Here is a 21,394-nt window from a genome sequence, read left to right as displayed (position 1 = left end):
GGAAGATGAAGTCAAGAGAGGAAGATGAAGTGGAGAGAAGAAGATGAAGTGGAGGGAGGAAGATGAAGTGGAGGGAGGAAGATGAAGTGGAGAGAAGAAGATGAAGTGGAGGAGCTACACAGAGGAGCAGGACAGCGCAAATAACCATCTGGCCACTTCTGGGCCTCCATCTGTTTCTCTATCATGGCACATTGATCAGTAAACCATATTGCAAATAAAATCCTCAGCGTATAAAACAACAGAGGCAAGTAAATAAATAGCAAATAACAACAGCAAATGAGTTAATACAAAAAAAGCCAACTTCGTATCAAGTCACTTCCTCGGTTCAGGTTTTGGTTTTGAACACTTCACAAAAGCGTGTGAAACACCTTCGCTGTCCAGCTGCCATTTTGGGGGAACCCCTGGGCCGAGTATTTGACGACCTTGTAGAACTTTGGCCAGCCGGTCAGGTGTGGCATGGGGAACCACCTGACTGTGGAGGAGAACTTGTTGTGCGCTGACCAGAACACCGTGGAACATCGGTGCAGAACCTCGACCGTCACCATGTACTGCCCCGTCGACCACTCGTGGAGCCTGACGACTGTCACCGTGGAGGAGAGCGAGCCGGCAGCGTTCCGGGACATTCCGCGGAAGACCCACTCGCCCTGGGCGGCATGTCCTGCGCGCTCCCACACCATGGAGGAACCGTCCTCCTCCCCCATGTCCGCCAGGCTGCAGAACGCCAGCAGGCACACCCCGACCAGCACCTCATTCGCTGGGTACCTCAGCAGAACCGAGGCCAGTCGCGGAACCACACCGTTCCTCAGAAGTTTCTCCTGCTGTAGAGCTAAGAGGGAAAAAGCAAAGGTGGAACCACAGTTAGAGCACAGTTAGAGAACTTAGCATAAGCTTTCATAGTAAAAACAGTACAGGCCATCAGTATGTGTAAAATCCAACGATTAAGCAGTGTTTCATTGGAAAAAGAAACGTATGACTTGGATGCTGGTAATCAGTCCAACAGTGCTGTCAACGCGACGCGGAATTAAAGTCGCGGTAAAACCTGAGCGCGTGTTAAGTCTAACACTAAAGCGCTTCTTAGCAAGGTTGCATCTTTCTAGAGCCTTTCAATCTGTACCCTTTGACCCCGCTGATGGCCGGCCTGGAGGAGATAAGTGGGGTTTCTCAGAGACTCAGATGGAAAAGGAGAACATCGCCACAGTTAGGTTATCGTAACGGTGTTAATTATCGGACGGCGTGTGTTATCAGCAAACGTTCGCGTTGTCATGTGAATCCATTATTAAACTGAAGTTATAGATTGGTAATCCATTTTTAAACTCAGCATTTTGATTGTTTAACAGAATGGCTGATGTTTGACACTGTCCGATAACTGACATAGGTACGCTACATGTCTAAAGAAAGTGACACACGTAGGGAGTGACACTATTACATTATGTATGGTCTTATGTACACATAGTAGGTCTATTTCATACTGTTCAACTGTTCAATTAGTAAATCCTCTTGTATGTGTATGTATTCTCCTTCAGTGAGTGCCAAATGTATGTTTTCAACACAGTGTGAGTTTGGGGAGGGAAAACTCATTCCTAGAATAGGCGTGTGATTCTTAAGCCTATTGTCTTTAATTGGCCTAACTGTGTCCCTCTGCGCGCCATCAGACCCCTTTAAACAAACTGTCCACTCCACACGGACCAGCAGTCAGGCATAATTTAGCTCTCCCTTTGCACCGACGCACCCAGTTACCTAATCCTCCAATCAAATTGATTAATTTAATCAGTACTGCCCAATAGCGAGACAGGGTGTGTGCCAGGGTAGAGCGTCCATTGCTCCAGTTTCTTTTGCCATCAGTCTCTACACACAACTCAGGAGTCAGCCAAATCACTACGAAGGTTTGGTGTTTTATTTCCCCCAGCAAGTGGACCTCCATGTTTAGCACAACAGGAAACAACAACTGAAAATCGCATGGAACTCCCTGAGTATTGAGGAGAAGGAGAGCCCGGTCACTCTGCACTGTGTGACTGCAAAACAGCCCTTCTTTACACTAGCAGGCAGCTCTGCTACAAAGGTTTTTTCCCACCTTACAGGAGTTGTGAGCAAGTAAAAGCATTGAGACGAGTTCCCTCGAATTTCACACTGCTAACTAAACAAGCACCTTCAAAACCAGAAACTGCTTAATGTGGCATTATCAGTGCATGGGTACATATAGCATGAGTGTTAATCCATAGTCTATCAAGAACTATTAGAATCACAAGTGTAACACCAGGAAGCAGAGTCCTAAAAATGCTACACAATATAGTGAAGTCAACCTTAATTTCCCCATAAATCATGCTTTGACCCATTAATGCGTTAACTTATTTAATTATTCTCCTGAATCAGTGAACACATCAACGTAATACTCCCTTAAAGAAAATTAAGCTTTTATGTTTCTTAGAGGAAAATGAATCCCCTAAATCCATGCTCATATCTATTTCATCCTCCCTTAAAGACAACTCTGAAAATTAAGCTTTTATGTTTCTTTGAGGGAAAAGATATCCCCTAAGTCCATGCTCATATCTACTTAATAGTCCCTTAAAATGTCCCTTACATTTTTTAAATGACTTTTCTTTTTATCATTCGCTATGGTCAAGCTATCGGTCTAGCCTCGCTAACTTCCAGTGACTCACTGTTGTCGTAGCCGATTCGGCCGATGGCCCGTCCCGTGTGGAGAAGGAGCTCCTGGTCTGAGCTGCTCAGCAGGGAGAGGAGAGCTGAAGAGATGCCCGAGTGGAAACATCGCTCCCTCACCATGGCTACGCAAGAGCAGAAACAAGGGGGTTATAACCAACTGACTGACCAACCCACCAAACAAACGAAAGAGTAAACACAAAAGCATTCAAAATCTGATTTCCGTGCGTGATCTATGCTATTGTATAGTTGGATTAAAGTACCGGGGATTCTTCATATGAGCTTAATGAGAAAGTTGGTTAATTCTGACTGTAGTTATATTTGAATTCGCTCATTTGTATGTTTTACGAGCCTTAGGAGTTATTTGTGTATTTCTGACTTACGTTCCCTGGCGAGTTCAGCCACCAGCTTAGTCGCCTTAAGCGTGAGACAGTTCTTCCTCCACAACACCTGGGCCAGGACGGGGAGGATGCTGTTCTCAACTACCTGCTCAGCCACCCCCTTTTCTGCAACAATACACACACACACACACACACACACACAATGATTAGATCAACGATGGAAAGCATTTTCATGACTGAATTTTTCAGAACTGCATGTGAATGTAGTATATACAGAAAGAGAGAGAAACTGCATGTCTGGGATTGCAACGTAAAGTCACAAAGTGTATGACAGAGAAACAGTTGTACATTGCACATGTGTCTCTGTGTGTGTGTCTCTCTCTCTGTGTGTGTGTGTGTGTGTGTGTGAGTGTGAGAGAGAAACTGGCAGACAGCAATGGAGGGAGAGAAATTGTACAGCAGGTTTGAGAGAGAGAGAGAGAGAGAGAGAGAGAGAGAGAGAGAGAGAGTACACATGTCTGTTTACTGCAGGTTTGATAATCGCCACTGCCACTCAAGAGCTCTTGGAAGCACAGATGCGGATTAGTGAGTACACATGGCTCAAGCCAACACCACAGGAGACAGCACTCCTCATTGCCCCATACCCCCCATCGCTCATGTGGATCATGGGTTGTTAAGTCTGTCTTAAATGCAATAATTACATAACTGAATACAGATACAGTGTTTTAAGTATATTAGTATGTTATTACAAAATGACTCATATTTATAATCTACATCATTATATAGAGGATTTAGATTTAGTTCAAATTCAAAGGAAGCAGCTTCAAGGTTCAAAGCACTGTACCTCACAGCAGTTTGGAAAAGAGTTCCTTCCCTAGAATGTGTGACACTTCATCAAGATATATGAGAGATGGGCAGGCAGGGTTACTGGTCAGTAAAACCTTCTGTCCACAAGGCCCACAGGAACACACTGTCGTTTCCCATACCTATTCTTACTTTCAGCATAAGAGAATGAGTCTCTTCAAACACCCCAGTTAAAACAAATTGTTTGATTTAAAGTTACACATCCCACAGAGTAATGCAAAACCTCTACATTATATGCTTTTATAATTGTTTTTATTATTGCTATGGTTTTATCTCAATAACATATTATTTTTTAAGTCACTTTGGATAAAAGTTTCTCTCTAAATAACAGGTGTATTTTTGCATTATTTCGTGCTAGTGTGAGACAGGACATTAAAGCATGTGTCTCACTCCAAAATCAACCCTGCTAGAAAACTCAATTTTAACTTGTTAACTTTGATGTTGACTCTAACTTATAGCAGTCTTTCTGTATCACTGTTAGTCAGATCAGCTGTTCTGGGATCAGCTGCAAGCTAGGACCTAATTAGAAACTACAAGTCCTAATTACAACTACTGGTCCAAATTACAACTACAAGTCCCAACTACAAGTCCTAATAACAATTACAACTCTGCTCTCCTGTGCAATGCTGATGAGTGTCCAGATATGTGTGTGTGTGCATGTGCGTGTGTGTGTGTGTGTGTGTGTGTGTGTGTGTGTGTGTGTGTGTGAGAGAGAAAGAGCCACTTACCTCTCTCTTGTGCAATAGTTAAGAGTGTTCCTGGATCTGGATCTCTTCATGAAGCATTTCTCTCTCTCTCTCTCTCTCTCTCTCTCTCTCTCTTTGTGATTGTGTGTGTGTGTGTGTGTGTGTGTGTGTGTGTGTGTGTTTATGTGTGTCTATGTTGCGTGTGTGTGTGTCTGCCACTTACTCCTCTCTTGTGCAATGGTTAGGAGTGTGTCCAGATGAGGTCTCAGTTCCTCTTCAATAAGCTCTGTGCTCACCCTGATGGCATTCAAAGCATTGCCCAACGAATCTGACACAAGATAGACTGATTTGATTAACACACACCCAGGCAAATACATAACACACATACACATGCACGCACAAATACACACATACTCCTTCTAAAACAAATATGAGCACACACCAACACGAACAAAGACAAAGACAAACCTAAACACACAAACAGTGACATACACAAATATTCCTACTCACAAAAACATAAACAAACACACACACACACTAACCCACACAGACATGCACACATACTGAAGTGAACTCAAGGCAGTCATTCCTAGACGTGCAGTCAGAGTAGTGCTAACACACACACATTAACACACACACACACACACACACACACACACACACACACACACACACACACACACACATGTGAACCCAAGGCAGTCATTCCTAGACGTGCAGTCACAGTAGTGCTAGGTTCTAACAGAGGGAATTCTAAAATGAATCGCACTGGTAAGATGCTGCCACCGCACAGAGAAGACAACAGATAATCAGCACCTGACAAAACATCGAAAACATCCACCGAACCGCTAAGCGCATTTTTACCTTCCCAAGTAACCTGACACCCTATAAAATACAAAAAAAAACACAAATAAAGTTATTCAGATTCTGATTCTGTAACAACACACAATAGTGATCAATGGAAGAAGTGGAAAAAGTAATACTTTTTGGCGTTTTGTCCAAATGGTGTTCCAATATGTCGAGCATGCTGCCACCTTCACCCAGAGAACATCACATATTGATGGACATGTACACTAAATTTGTACTTGACAGTAAGTTGTATTGGATAAAAGCATCTAATAAATCGATTTAAGTGTAAACTAATGCAAATGTCACAGAAAGGTCATGATGGTCAGCAATATGTCATGCAACGCTTCCTTGAAAAACAACACATGATGGTAGTGAAACACAACACGTAATGGTTGTGAAACACAACACATAGTGGTAGTGAAATCTAAATTAGACTGATGTGTTTTTTCTTACATCCCAGAAAGAGCATAGTGTCAATCATCATGTCACCTCATGAAAAGGGAACAGCTGCACACTCTGTATACTCCTATATACTGAATACTCTATATACTGCATTCTCCAATATACTGTATACTCAATATACTGAATACTCTATATACTGCATTCTCCAATATACTGTATACTCAATATACTGAATACTCTATATACTGCATTCTCCAATATACTGTATACTCAATATACTGTATACTCTATATACTGCATTCTCCAATATACTGTATACTCCATATACTGTATACTCTATATACTGAATATTCTATATACTGTATACTCAATATTCTGTATACTCTATATATCGTATACTCAATATACTAAGTACTCTATATACGGAATACTCTATTAACTGAATACTATATATACTAAATACTCTATATACTGAATTCTCCCATATACTGTATACTCTTTAACTTGTTAGTTCAGATACGCCCCCTAGCGGTCGCGCGGCCGCGACCGGGCTGATAACATCTTAATTACGTGCATGTAGCCACAAAAATAAAAAACATTTTACCATAAAAAGACTTGTATCTGAAAAGCACTAATACTGCCAGAAGCACACGTAATATCAAATGCCTGTGTTCAGCAGGTCATTAGAAAACGACCAAAAGAAAAACGTGGTGTGCCCCCTGCTGTGCCCCACCCCCTGACGCCTCCTCAAACTAATCGTCCATTTAAACATGCTATCTTTGCCAAAATGTCTTGTTTTCTGCCATGAAAAAATCGTTATCTATCCAAACAACTAAATGATGACACTGAATAGTTTAACTGAGGATATTATTGTGGTTTATTTATGTACTCACATCACAGCACAAAACATGCCTCCATTTCCCATATCATATGATCTCAATCTTCTCGAGCTCCTCATGGCCATGACAAATATATATTTTTTTAAAACATACCTGAATAATCAAAGCCATATATCTCTTCTACGAAACTGTGTAGTTTTTATTGGCCACAGTACATTTTATTCCTTGTTCTACGTTCATTTTCATGTCTAGTGCCCACAAACCAACCACTTCCTGTAACAGACGACCGCATTCAAAATGCCTGTTTCTCCAATCCAGTTACTATAAACTGATTGACACCTATTCTATCCAATAGTACTCATTCTCATGTTTACAATGGTATGCCCATTGCCTGTCTTTGAATAATATTACGATGTGATTGGTCCACGCGTAACCGAAGGTTCTCTGGTGCGCTTTCCATGCGCCAGAGCAGTCATTCCCAGCACAGGCTTTGCGCATTCAACACAAGACGTGGAGTTCGCCTATGGACACAATTGGAACAGCTGGATTGTGTCCTAGACATGACATGTAAGTATCTATATCTGCATTTATGTTTTCAGACACGCATAATACTATTAGTATGCACTTTGGTATGTTCTCACAATATTGGCTTGCCTATGTATTTGTCTGGCATATTAGCAAGCCTGCTAGCAAGTTCGCTAACGTTAGCTACATGCTATTTTTGCTGTGTTGTGTGCTCGTAATGTAAACTATGTAAATACATATCTGTATGTATGGTTTCACACACGCTTAATACTATTGGTATGCATTTTTGTACGTTTCCAAATTATTGGCTTGCCTATGTATTTGTCTGGCATATTAGCAAGCCTGCTAGCAAGTTCGCTAACGTTAGCTACATGCTAGTTTTGCTGTGTTGTGTCCTACTGATGTAAACTATACATGTATCTGCATGTATTCGTTCACACACGCATAATACTATTAGCATACATTTTGGTATGTATGGCATGTTATATTTCTCCTGTTGTGTACTCTCTATGTCTGCATCTTTCTTGTTTTTAGTTGCATATTGTGTTTGGTTATTTTACAATGTCTTTATTTTTTTTGCTGGATTGCTGAGTTGTTTGTGTAACATTTGCCAATTGATTTATTTTTTCCAGAGAGATGTCCCTGCAGGAGATGCATCTGTCCGCTCCCCACTCATTTCATCTCATCTGAACAGATCTCATCTCATCAGAACAGAACTCATCTCATCTCATCTTATCCCTCCACACACCACCTCCACACTACACCACCTCCACACACCACCTCCACACTACACCACCTCCACACACCACCACCACACACCACTACACCACCTCCACACGCCTCCACACACCACTACACCACCTCCACCACCTCCACACCCCACCACACCACCTCCACACGCCTCCACACCCCACTACACCACCTCCACACGCCTCCACACACCACTACACACCTCTACACCACCTCCACACCCCACCACACACCTCCACACACCACTACACCACCTCCACACCCCACTACAACACCTCCACACGCCTCCACACACCACTACACCACCTCCACACGCCTCCACACACCACTACACCACCTCCACACCCCACTACACACCTCCACACCCCACTACAACACCTCCACACACCACTACACACACCACTACACACCTCCACACACCACTACACACCTCCACACACCACTACACCACCTCCACACACCACTACACCACCTCCACACACCACTACACACCTCCACACACCACTACACCACCTCCACACACCACTACACACCTCCACACACCACTACACCACCTCCACACACCACTACACACCTCCACACACCACTACACACCTCCACACACCACTACACCACCTCCACACACCTCCACACACCACTACACCACCTCCACACCCCTCACGCCTCCACACACCACTACACCACCTCCACACCCCTCCACACGCCTCCACACCCCACTACACCACCTCCACACCCCACTACAACACCTCCACACGCCTCCACACCCCACTACACCACCACTACACACCTCCACACACCACTACACACACCACTACACACCTCCACACACCACCACACACCACTACACACCACTACACCCCACTACACACCTCCACACACCACTACACCACCTCCACACCCCACTACAACACCTCCACACGCCTCCACACACCACTACACCACCTCCACACGCCTCCACACACCACTACACCACCTCCACACGCCTCCACACACCTCCACACACCACTACACCACCTCCACACACCACTACAACACCTCCACACACCACTACACACCTCCACACACCACTACACACCTCCACACACCACTACACACCTCCACACACCACTACACCACCTCCACACACCACTACACCACCTCCACACCCCACTACACCACCTCCACACCCCACTACACCACCTCCACACACCACTACACCACCTCCACACACCACTACACACCTCCACACACCTCCACACCACCTCCACACCCCACCACACACCTCCACACACCACTACACCACCTCCACACCCCACCACACACCACCACAAAACATACATGATGTACTTTTGAGTACAAAACCACAAAACATACATGATGTACTTTTATATGAATCTGGATAGGTTTTTGGGTATATTTTGGAGAGGCTATAGACCATCATATGTGTTGTCACAATAAATTACAATATATTACACTGAAATTAATTCAGAATGGTTTGCTGTAGTACAGAAGGCAAGAAAAAAGTATGAATTCTTGATGTACAGTGACAGGTACTGGATTTTGTATTTGGTGAGGTTGGAGAGGTTATGAGACACTTGGAGACGTCTAAAGGTATCATATGGAAACTGATGTGTAACACTTGTAAACTTTTGTCTATCTGCTTCAAATTTTTTACACACATTGTCAAGATGTTGTTGCATCAGGAAATGTAAATGTTAGTTTCCTATGACATTCAAAACCCAGTTCTACACTGAAACATAAAAAAAACACTAGGCGTTTTATGTTTTTTTCTGACAAAAATGTTGGTTTTGCTGCACTGAAATGTAAACTAAAATGACATAATAAAACACTTTAACTGATTGCATTTGATGGGCCAAGTGTCTTCTTTAATTTAAGCCATGAATGGTTATTATGCAATGTTTAGAACCATAGATATTAAAGTTTTAAATGGGACAGTGCAATATAGGCGGAAATTGTCAAAAATACCCTTCTGAATTAACAGGTTAATATAGACATTTCAGCTAAGGGGGGGCCTTGTCATCATCCTGTCACCTACCACTCCCTGTGCCTCCCGAAAGCTGTCTGCTGGTGGTTCTCTTAGCCATGTGTGTGTGAGGAGGTGTGTTGACCAGAAGAGTGTGTGTTTAGCATCTTCTCCAGCACGCGGCAGCCCCAGCTCCCTGGCCTCCCGCTGAAGGATAAAGAGCAGGGTGGATTACACACTCGCCAACTCTTCACAAGCTCCGCGAAAGGAAATATCCTCACACATGCCGACATTTTTTATATGCTGGCATATTTATCTCCATTTCATGTATGTGATATTTCCTTCATATCAAAACTTCACTTCAGTTGTGTATAATCAACACAATCAATACAAAAATTTTAAATATTAATGAATATCCCAAGAATTGCAAGGTTGTACATATTAGCATTCGTTGAATATACAGTGGCATGATCAACAACATGACAACATAAACTAATTTAACTTGAATCTTTCCTCTTTACCGTTTGTCAGCTCTGCGCCAAGAGTGTGTTATTCCAGAACGTTCCAGTCTCTCTCCCCCTCTGTCAGTCACAGGTGCGTGTGATGGTCTTACGTTCCTCCCCTCCGTCTCTGCCTGCCTCTCTCGGAGATGTCCGTCTGGAAAAGGCTCATTCCCAACACGGTCTGACTTGGACCTCCTTGTTTACTTTGTTCCCGCTACCATTCTCCTCCATACCAGAATTTTCTTGGCTCATCGCTCCTCCCTCCTTCTCTCTCTTTCTCTTTACCCCAGGAGGTCCACTAACTCTCCCTCACCTCCTTCACGCCAGTAACCTCACTCCTGCTCTCCCCTCCCCCCCTCCCTTACACACCACACTCTAACCACGCAAATGCACAGTAAATCCTAAATCTCCACAAAGCTCCTTGCTTGTCAGGGAGCCACTGGGTGACAAACGTGCCTGGAGCTCTGACTCAGTAAAAGCCTGCCAGTGTGGACAAAATCAGCAATCCTAAACTATAAGTCTCTATAACATATATGTTGTTTATTTAACTAATATTTATGTTTATTTATACGTATGGATGGTGACATATGTGTTTACATATTTTATAACACGTTGCCAGTGTGGACAAAATCAGCAATCCTAAACTATAAGTCTCTATAACATATAGAGTATGTATGCTGTTTATTTAACTAATATTTATGTTTATATGTACATATGGATGGTGACATATGGGGAAATGGATCTTTACATCATCTAAAACATCTCTCAGCTCTTTCAATGTCAGAGGCACTCTGCTTGAACCGCTGAATATGGACACTGATCTGTAACTGGAATGAATTTTTCATGAAACCTTGTGTACTGCACTGGATTACTATATACTCCATGTGTGTGTGTGTGAGAGAGAGTGAGCGAGTGAGTGAGTGAGTGAGTGTGTGTGTGTGAGTGCAGTGAAAGACAAGCAGAGAGTTCCTAAAGTAGGTTCCACAGAGCTTGGAAGAGATCTACCGCAGTACATGAGGTCTGTTGAAATGTATGTGTGTGTGTGTGTGTGTGTGTGTGTGTGTGTGTGTGTTGAAATCCGGGGCATGTTCTGGTGCGCGTCCTACATATGCTGTGCAGGCAAAGTTTCTCCAGACACTAAATCAATCATGGCAATCCCAGCCTCTGAAGCTGAAGCTCAGCTAATGAAGCGAGTCCTCCTGAACATGCCCAGATTTCAAACCGTGCTGCAGGAGTCCTCCTGAACATGCCCAGATTTCAAACCGTGCTGCAGGAGTTCTCCTGAACAAGCCCAGATTGTGGTTTTCAATTTATGGAGAATCAGACAGGTGAGAAGCAATCTCACCTAAGACATAACGAGATCTAATTCATAATAGAAAACCCTACCGATCGCAGAGACGTTCATATATATTTTCACAAGCAGTTATGCTGCCATCACAGGCATGAGGTGGAATATGAAAGAGAGGAAGATGCCAAAATGCATGTAATGCAAAAAGCCCATGGCTTTCAGTTTAGTGTTGAAAACAAGGACGGTGAAGCCAATATATATATTAAAAAAATTCTTGAATCATTTAATACAAGTCGTCAAGCTGTCCTGTTGTCTTTTGACACATACATTAGAATCAGTCATAACCCCCCCCCAACATAAAAATCATCCCAGGACACAAAATGAAAGTCCCATTACTGGGCGCCATTACTCAGTAAAATGAGTTTGAACTGACTTGTTTTTTTTTCTCTAAGTATGTAACCAAATCTAAATCCAAAACAGAACAGAAAAAGAAATCAGTGCTTTAGACCAGTTTTAAGCAGTGCGTTCCAAACCATCACAGTGCTTCACACAACTAGCATGTCGTATGGAAGTAGTACTTTCTGATTGTGTAAATATCCATTTGAAGAAAGGTCTTTAGCCCTCTGACGAACTCAGACACCTATGGCCATGTGAAACTAACCTTTAAATCTACCCACAACAACAGTAACACCTATGCTCTGAGTCGGAGCACTTTGCTCAGGGTCCTTGACAGTTGGTGTCCCCATGGTTACGCTAGGCCTGTCGTTGTGGTGCCGAGCCCACTGGAGATGGTTTCGTAACCCACGGAGACCAGGGTCAGGACGCTGCTCTCCATGGACGCAGGCTCCTGGGTCTCTGCGGTGGCGGTGCCGGGGTCCAATCGGATCTGTTTCCTGCTCTGGGTGTCGCCGTCGACGTTGGCGCCCACATTGGCGCTGGGGCCAGCCTTGCTCTTGCCCCTGCCTCTAGATTTGCCCTCCCTGGGGTGTTTGTTGTTGTCCTTGGGCGCCCGGGGCTTCCTCATGCGCTTGCGCACTTTCTGGACCGCCGACTCGGACTTGGGCTCGGAGTTGCCCGAGAGGATGCGGATCTGCCGCTCGATGACGCCGTCCACCATGTCCAGCGCTACGTCCAGCATGCCTGGGCCCAGGCCGTGCGTGGCGTTGGTGAAGGACTTGCTGTTGACCGGGTCGCGGAAACACTTCCTCATCTCCTCCAGGTAATTCCTAGTGGTGGAAGCAGAACGCAAGAGGATCAGAAGTAGTCTACAGTATACTGCTAAACAATGTATATTTTATATATTATATTATATCATAAGTCAGAAGATAAACATGGGGGAATGGTTTAAATGTGGGAAAGAATAGATGCCAGAGGGTGAGAATAGGTCAAGTTGTCTCGTCAGCAAAAAAAAATCCTACAATATTTTACATGTGTTTATGATATGTATGTATGTGTATGTGTGGAGGTAACTATAGATGATCGGTTTAAATGTGGAAAGACTGGAAGACAGAGGGTCAGAATGAGCTTACTGTTGCAAGACGGGACAAACAGGAACTACAGTGTCCATCTAGAGACACTCATGGGGGAATATGTTTTAACTGGGAACTACAGTGTCCATCTAGACTAGAGACACACGGGGGAATGTGTTTTAACTGGGAACTACAGTGTCCATCTAGACTTGAGATTGCAGGTAGAGATTGTTGAGTTTACGGTGTTTTAATTGTTATTGTTGTTTTAATTGCGGGTAGGGATTAGCTGAGTTTACCTTTAATTCTAGCTAGTCTTTCTGCAACATGCAGCATTGCCCTTGTCAATGTTAAAGGTCAGAGGTTATAAAAAGGAGTGTTGCTGCCTGCTTAGAGCAGAGAGGAATCCTCAGACACAGCGAGTCAGTGGGATAAGCTTGTACAATAAGGCCGCATACACCTTCTTTAAGTCTTGTGGCCTTTAAGTTAGAATAGTCTGCCAATGCTCTCTTTGCATGCATACTATGTTCGTTTTTCTCCCTATCTGGAGAACAGGAGAAGTTCTAAACCACATTTCCATGGCAAACATGGGTCCCTCACCTTGTCTCAATGATCTTTGACCAGTGTTGCACATGATTGGACTCTGGCATCAGCTGTTTGGCCATGTTCTCGTAGTCCACGTACTGGAACGCAAAGTCCTTCATGTCTTTACAGAGCGCCGCGGTGTCACCTGATGGAATGCCAAGACGGCCAAACCGGAGCACAGAGAAGAGAAACACAGAACACTGTCTTTGTCACCAAACTTTGTAACATTCTATGCACAAGTATAGAAAGAATTCTAAGTTTCAAATAGTACAAAATAAAAAAAATGAATTTAAAAGGAAACAAATTAAGTTTCCCATGGAAAGAACTGAATCAACTCAATTGAAATCAGTGGCTCTCAAAGCTTCTTGCTTCTTTGCAGTCACAAACCTAATTACCTTTATTGATATCTGTCTATAAACCTGATACATTATTTTCATTTAGTAGATGCTTCCACTCCAAACGAGTTACAACGTACAACAAATGTAGCTCCATTTATTTCTATAAGCGTGAGTGCTCCCTGAGTATCTAATCCATCACCTTGGTTATGCTATGTGTGTGCTTTCTAATATGTTTGCGCTTTCTCCAGGAGAGTGCTCGATCGTCTCATTAGTGGTCAGGGAAAAATGTGTACAGTTCTCCTTAAAGTGATTGTGGCGCCTCTTGGTATGAAATGTGGTATATAAATAAAGTTTTGATTTGATTATTTGAGTGTTCCCTGGGTATCTTATTCATCACCTCGGTGATGTCAGCCCCTTACTGGAACCGGAACCACGAACGCCAAAGTCCTGGTTGTTGGCGCACCCTTACCTTCTGTGAGTTTGGATCAGGAACCCATGGTCCATGCCCCCCCCCCCCCCCCCCACACACACACCCCCTTACCTTCTGTGAGTTTGGAGAAGGAGCTGGACACGGCCGTGTTGGTGCTCGGCGACAGCCCCAGGACGTTGAGCGACTCCAGCAGTGACCTCTTGCTGGCGGGGCCTCGGCTCACCCTGGTGTAGGCCGCCAGCGAGCGCAGGGACATCTTCTCCGGGGGCTCCAGCCGCCGCTTCACCTCGTCGTAGCAGATCTGGTACTTGCGCGCCTTGGAGCTCTTCATGTTGGGGTCCAGCAAGGAGGCCACCTCGGCGAAGGGGAGCTCGTACACAGGGATGGGGACGCTCGAGGACTCGTTCTGGGCTCCCAGCGTTCCCTCCATGGCGGTCGCCGCTTGGGTGGGCCCGTCTTGGGTCACGTGGGCCAAGGCTTGCATGACCACGGCCGACGCCAACGCGCTGTGCCCTGCGTTCTGGCCTTGGTCCTGAGGCTGGTATATGCCAACAGGCATGGCGTCACCCACCGAAACCTGGACTAGGTCATTTGTGGTGGGGATGGAGGTCATATGGATGCTAGGCGTAGGTTCCATTACTCAAACTGTGGTTTGCGGTTTTCCTTGAACTGACTGAACTGGCACCCCACTATGGGTGAGTTGACATTTGGTGTGCTGTTTTTAGAGATTGCTTCAGTTCAATTTTCCACTACATTCCTATCACATTTAATGTAGTCCCCGTTATGATGCACCTGTGAGAAAGCAACAACACAGGGTCTAGTTACGTCAGAAATCAAATTTCAGAAGGATTCAATGGACTTCGGCATTTGTAACTTCCCCTTTTATAAGTATAACCAGTTAACCTATAAACATCGATTCTGTGAATTAACTTTTCATTAGCACCCAGACAATCAATCAACAAAGTGTAACAGCCGTGATACAGCATACGCTGATAGAATCTAGGTTGTCTGTGCACTACACACACACACTTTCCCGTAAATCTGACATGCACAACTGACGTGCACAGCACGCCCTGTTAATGCAAGGTGACCATTAAGCGAATTTGGCCACCAAAGTTCCAAATTCGATTAACTGAGATCTGGTTCTTCTGTCAAAAGTTTATTCCGGTCTTTATTTAGTATGTAATGCATTACCATACTCAGGAGCGAAATTATATCAAACACTCCACAATCACTAGGCTACTTATTGTAACTAAACAGTAGCTAGGCCGAAGGCTTTGTAGGACACTATGTTTGGAATGTGTTGCGACACTGTTTCACCGTAAACCATGCGTCCGAAAGTCGTTGAGAATGCCTCGGTTACAATAACACCGCTAACCTTGATCCAGATGTAACTTACTGACAGCTTTTCTTACTTACCGCTCTACGGTTAATGTTGTTGTTCTACTATACTGATCCTAGAACAGTCCATGGCGAAACGGGCGATGGTCTCCTTCTTCTTCAGTACTGTTTCGGCGGGTTGCAAATCAGCAAACAGTGCACAATCGCCATAGCTGCATTATTCTGCTTACGGATTGGCCAAAATAGTTGCCAATCAACCTCTCTCGCACTTCTTATTCGAGGACCTTGCATGGTGTTCGACTGACGTCGGGATGTAGGCGGAATTTCCGGTGATGAATGGTTCTCCGAACAATGGACTTCGGCACCACGCGCTACTGTGTTTCAACATGTAGACCTTGATCCTATTACGACTTTGGGTTAATAGGTGTGTCATGTCGTCAGAAACAATTGGATTGTTGAGTACTACTGCTTGTAAACTGTTGTTTATATTTATACCATCTAAACGTAGGCTATACGTATATTCTCTATACGTATATTTCTACCATCTACCTAAAGTAAATTATGTCGTAGCCTATGCTGTTGAGTAGGCAACATTATAAACCATTTTGGCTATTTATTCTTCTTCTTATAGATTTAGTTTATTACCAAATGTAAACACATTGGATTTTACAGAAAGTGGAAGGTGGATAGTGACAAAGTAGGATAGGACAAATATCGCTGAATGCGATCAGAAATTGAACGCTGCAGGTAGACTGCGCGATGATCAGTCTATTTTATCAGATGGATGGTTAATCTGTAGGGAAGTGCCAACGAATGAGAGAGTAACCTTTCCCCGGGCTACATAGCGACGTTTGATATAGTGCACTAATCAGCGACGGCCAGCAGGAGGCAGTACATACACAATTACAGTAGTGAACTGAAAGTGCTATTCTACTGTAGGCCTGCATTCAATCGATCTTTCTCTACCTCTATATATCATTGTTTCTCTTTTCTCTCTTGCAGTTACTCACTACACACACACACACACACACACACACACAAGCAGATTCTTTGCTTAGATGGTCCAAAGTATTACACTTGCATGGGGAACAGTAAGAGAACAGCCTTAGACAAATATGGTTCTGTCTGAGTAGTGGTCACATTCTCTGCGATCTTGCCACAGTGTTCATTTAATGGCATCTCTCAGCAGATTTATCACTATGATTACTTGCGAGATATGTGCTACTGTCTTTGCTCTCCTCCTCTCCGTGACGTGTTGGATTTGATCTGTCCATTATTTCTGGCACAAATGACCACTCGGCAGGATGGAGGGCCAGAGCGAGACGCACATGCTGTTTTGTCGGGAAGGCACAAATAGTCCTTCCTCAGCACTGTTGTCAAGCCTTCACATATCAAACTGCTGTTTCCTCTGAGTCCATTAGTCTCCCACCCTCTCTCTCTCTCTCCCTCTCTCTCTCTGTTTCTCTCTCTATAGTCCAATTCAATTGGCCTTTATTGGCACGAATGTATCATACAATAGGGCAGTTGTCAAAGCCTGTATAGACGTAGTGAGAATTGTGAGATATATATATATTTTTTAATTAAATGAAATAAAAATATATATATACCTAGACAGTCTCTCTCTCTCCCTCCCTCTCTGTCTCACTCTTGCTGTCTTTCCCTCTCTCTAGGTCTCACCCACCCATCCGCCTACTGTCTGTGTTTTTCTCTGTGCCTCGCCTCTCACTCTATTCACTCTCCTGCAATCCATCATTCACTTGTTCTTTTTCAAGTGCTAAAGAGAGTTGAGCCCAGGTTTTTGATGTACAACTTACAGGCTAATGAATCGAGCGGCTCACTCAGTTCTAGTTGCCACCTCTTAAATCTCTATTGTCGCCGACCTTCTTCCCGTGAACACTTTTAATTAAAACGTCAAGACTTGCCTCATCTTGCACAATTAACTCGAAGCTCTGCCCTCCTCTCTCTCTACTTCTGGGGATAGAAAGATTGACCCAGATTCGTAGCAGGCTTGTGCAGTTTGATGAATGTTTACATTTTCGCGCTCTCTCTCACTCTCTCTCCACACTTTCCATGTATTCTTATCTTTCCAAAAAAAAAAAAAAAAATCAACCTTTCCTGTCATTTTGCATCAGGGATGCAGTTCGAGTTGATAGAGCCGAGGCTGGAGCTTTCTCATTAGCGCTGGAACATCTGATTAGCGCGTGCGAACGGCTTTTTGAAGTGTCCTACTTTGAGCGCTATCTCGGAGAACCATCCTGCGCTCGCGGCGCTGCAGCGATAAACGATGCGCTGCATCACAGCGGGACGGTTCCGCTGATGAGATGCGAGTCGCTCTCATCACCTTAAAAAAGGTGACTAAATGAAGCATAAATTGCTCGACGTGGTCAGAAGTTATCAGACAGAGTTCCCCCTTAGCACCTTATGTCATTCTAGTTTGTCTCGAAACAACGGGAAACAATCTCAGACAGTTACTAGCCAATGTAATGAATCATTTGGATATACTCCCTCTTCATCTACTCTGGATTGTCACATTAATGAAGTCTTTTGTATGTATGTATGACATGATTAATAAATGTGCATTATGTATTGCATTATGTATGCAATGCATATGTGTTTCTAGTTGATTCCATATGGAAGAAAACGATAACAGATATTAAGGACATTAGTGAGTCATCAAGACCTTTTGCCCATAATGGCTGTGTATGAGAGAGTGTTTGGAATAACACAGAAGGAAAAAAATCCAAATGTTGAAAGACAGAAAAAACACACTTGGAAAGTAATCATTATGCATTGGTAATGCGTTTGCTAAGAGTGCTTTAAATGGTTCTGCAAAGACCCACGCTCACATTAATAGACGTCTTCATTTCTTTCAACTTTGATTTATAGGATCCTGGGCGGATGAATTTAAAGCGAGTCCCCCTGATAGATAAGAGGAAAAAAGGGAGTCGTTCTCAGCAGTGTTTTCCCCCTAGCCGTTTCCATACCAACTGTCTTTAGTGAGATTGGCTCCTGGCTGGGGGTGGGGTGGGGTAATGGGATTTGAAGATGGTGCCCCAGGGTGGAGCGATCGTGACTGACGCCGCCAATGTGGCACCCCATCAGCCCTCATGAAAGCCTCTCACCCAAATGGTTTTGCATAAAGAAGGGAAAGAAAGACGACGGAGCGAGAGACAGAAAGGAAAGAGAGAGCTGAAAGAAAGTCGGTAAAAGGGGGAGAAGAGAGTGGGTGAGAGTGCGAGGTTGAATGTGTACGTTTAAAAGTGGTGTGTGTGTGCCTGAGTGTGTGTGTGTGTGTGTATCCCTGAGTATGCATGTCTGTATTTGTGTGTGTGTCTGTGTGTGTATGTATGCGTGCGGTGTATGTGAACCTTTGTGTGTGTGGTCTGCTTGAGTGTGTATGACTGTACTTCTGTACGTCGGTGTATGTGTCTGTGTCTGTGTCTGTGTCTGTCTGTGTCTGTGTCTCTGTCTGTGTCTGTGTGTGTGTGTGTGTGTGTGTCTGTGTTTGTTTTGTTCCTGATTGCCAGGCAGGTAATGTGGGAGACGTTGTGACTCACAGAAGGCTTATTTCAGAATAAGTAGATTACAGCTGACTCCCTGCTTTCGGCCATAGAATCCCCTACTGGCAGCCGCGGCGCTTTGGCGGAGATGGGCTGCCCAAATCCCTTCAGTTTTCACTCTGCCTCCAGCACAAAGACAATTGCCTCCTATATGGGTCCTTTAAACTGGAGGCAGGATTGGAGGGGAGCTGGCAGTGAACATTTTGAACTGTTTGGGTTGCCATGACAACGCAGCATCCGCATCCAAAAGGCGGAGGACTTACGTGTCTGAGTTGGTGTGTATATGCCCTGTCTGTATGTTTTTTTTTATCAATCATTCCCTATTTCTCTGACGCATTCTCGTTTCTCTTTCTCTCCTGCTTTTCTCTTTCTGTTTTCCTCCTCTCTCCTTTGTCTGTTTCTCAGTCGTCCCTCCTCTCCCAACTCCCCCTCTTTCTGCCTCTATTCCCTCTTGCCTCTATTTATCTCTCTCTCACTTTTAAATGTCCTTATCTCTTCCTCCTTACTCTCTTCCCTTATCTCTACCCCTCGTCTTCCCCCTCGCCTCCCTCGCCTCGCCTCTCTCTCCCTACACATGTTTGGCTGTCTAACCTGCGTGTGATTGGCCAATCGTGTGGACAACAGTAGCTGTTCTGTTCTGCTAGAGCGGTCAGGGGGTAATGTGAAGGGCAGAATGTGCTGGATCCGTGCCACATGTGAGCCAGAACTGAGCCAGAACTGAGCCAGAAGTGGTCCAGAAGTGGTCTAGAGTAAACTGCTATGTGGGGTTGGACTGAATGAAAGTCTTCATTCAGATCCGTCTGCGTATGCGCGCGTGTCTGTGGGTGGAAGGTCAGCCGGCTGGTGGAAACGTGAAAACGTGCCATTTGACAGAGGAGGTGGTGGGGAAAAACCAGATGTTTGAGCAAAGGCGTGTGTGTGTGTGTGTGTGTGTGTGTGTGTGTGTGTGTGTGTGTGTGTGTGTGTGTGTGTGTGTGTGTGTGTGTGTGTGTGTGTGTGTGTGTGAGTATGAGTGTCTGTGTCTCTGTGTGTGTGTGTGTGTGAGAGAGAAAGAGAGAGAGAGAGTCTGTATGTGAGTGTGTGTGTGTGTGTGTGTGTGTGTCTGCAATTATGTATGTGTGTGTGTGTGTGTGTGTGTGTGTGTGTGTGTGTGTGTACTGGGGTGGCATGTCTTCCTCAATATTGGTGCTTGTGCTTATTGAGTGAATGAATGCTGTTTTAGATATGGCAGATATGGTGCACTATACCCAGAAGCCTTCTTTAGAACAAATTATCTGTCTGTTTGTTTTTGTTATACAAACAAACTAAAGCCTATCAGATCAACTTCTGTACATATTTTGAAAAGTAATCCGAATTCCTATCATTCCTCAATGTATCACCCCTACTGGCAGAGAAATAGTGTTTTCCAGATCACATGCATTTACAGACAGCACTTTGACATTCAGTCATTTTAATATGCCTCTTATTAATGCCCTCATAAAATGACCTGACATAAAGATCTCACAAAGTGCACCCATGATATATGATTTACGATAACTGGCACAAGCCATATGGGTCTCCCCACACGCTTTATAATGGTCCTTAATATACTGTGTGACGGGTCTCCCCCACACGTTTATAATGGTCCTTAATATACTGAGTGCTGCTCGCTTCTTCCTGCCCCTGAGGCAGATGCTGTGGAGGTATCGGGTCGGTGCCGGCTCTCTGCCAACGCCTGACCCGGTCCAGAGTCCGATAAGATCTGGGCCGTGTGCGTTCTTCCCCTCTCTTAGAACCTATTGTTTGAGTTTTTTCTTTCTTTTTTTTGTTCCTGACTCGGCACTGCTAATTTGTGTATCGAGCCCTCCAGCATGGGTTTTGTAGCACACACACTGTGATGATTCAGCTCCTGAATTTGCATCCCTTTTGTAACATCGGGAACAAATATTTGGACAAGAAAGAACTAACTATTAGGGGCGGGGGTGCACTGAAAACAAATGAAGAAAGTGTGCAAAAGGGTATTTTAA

At 44.3% G+C, this 21,394-nt stretch overlaps 2 protein-coding genes across 4 annotated transcripts; both read right to left on the bottom strand.

The window, feature by feature from the left end:
- Positions 1-39: 39 nt before the first annotated feature.
- On the bottom strand, positions 40-10,732 carry si:dkey-21e13.3 (uncharacterized protein LOC100150043 homolog). Of its 3 annotated transcripts, none has more exons than XM_031561334.2 (7): positions 10,399-10,732; positions 9,950-10,084; positions 5,366-5,434; positions 4,773-4,877; positions 3,042-3,164; positions 2,658-2,783; positions 40-826 (listed from the first exon to the last, which is right to left on the bottom strand). In XM_031561334.2, the coding sequence occupies exons 2-7, from the start codon at positions 9,996-9,998 to the stop codon at positions 348-350; spliced, it is 951 nt and encodes a 316-aa protein (XP_031417194.1). In that variant the 5' UTR covers positions 9,999-10,084; positions 10,399-10,732; the 3' UTR covers positions 40-347. The 3 variants fall into 3 exon arrangements, with proteins under 3 accessions (XP_031417194.1, XP_031417195.1, XP_031417196.1); XM_031561335.2 differs by having other exon boundaries at positions 5,414-5,434; positions 10,399-10,731; XM_031561336.2 differs by lacking the exon at positions 5,366-5,434.
- A 1,194-nt stretch (positions 10,733-11,926) lies between these two features.
- si:ch73-127m5.2 (uncharacterized protein LOC561202 homolog) lies at positions 11,927-16,055 on the bottom strand. Its single transcript, XM_012819086.3, has 4 exons — positions 15,907-16,055; positions 14,599-15,279; positions 13,735-13,864; positions 11,927-12,894 (listed from the first exon to the last, which is right to left on the bottom strand). The coding sequence occupies exons 2-4, from the start codon at positions 15,122-15,124 to the stop codon at positions 12,417-12,419; spliced, it is 1,134 nt and encodes a 377-aa protein (XP_012674540.2). The 5' UTR covers positions 15,125-15,279; positions 15,907-16,055; the 3' UTR covers positions 11,927-12,416.
- Between the last annotated feature and the right edge of the window lie 5,339 nt (positions 16,056-21,394).

This window comes from Clupea harengus, chromosome 23, assembly GCF_900700415.2.
Source record: "Clupea harengus chromosome 23, Ch_v2.0.2, whole genome shotgun sequence".
NCBI classification, from domain to species: domain Eukaryota; kingdom Metazoa; phylum Chordata; class Actinopteri; order Clupeiformes; family Clupeidae; genus Clupea; species Clupea harengus.
The sequence above is the reverse complement of the archived record's forward strand: the minus strand, read 5'-3'. Positions and strand labels throughout refer to the sequence as shown.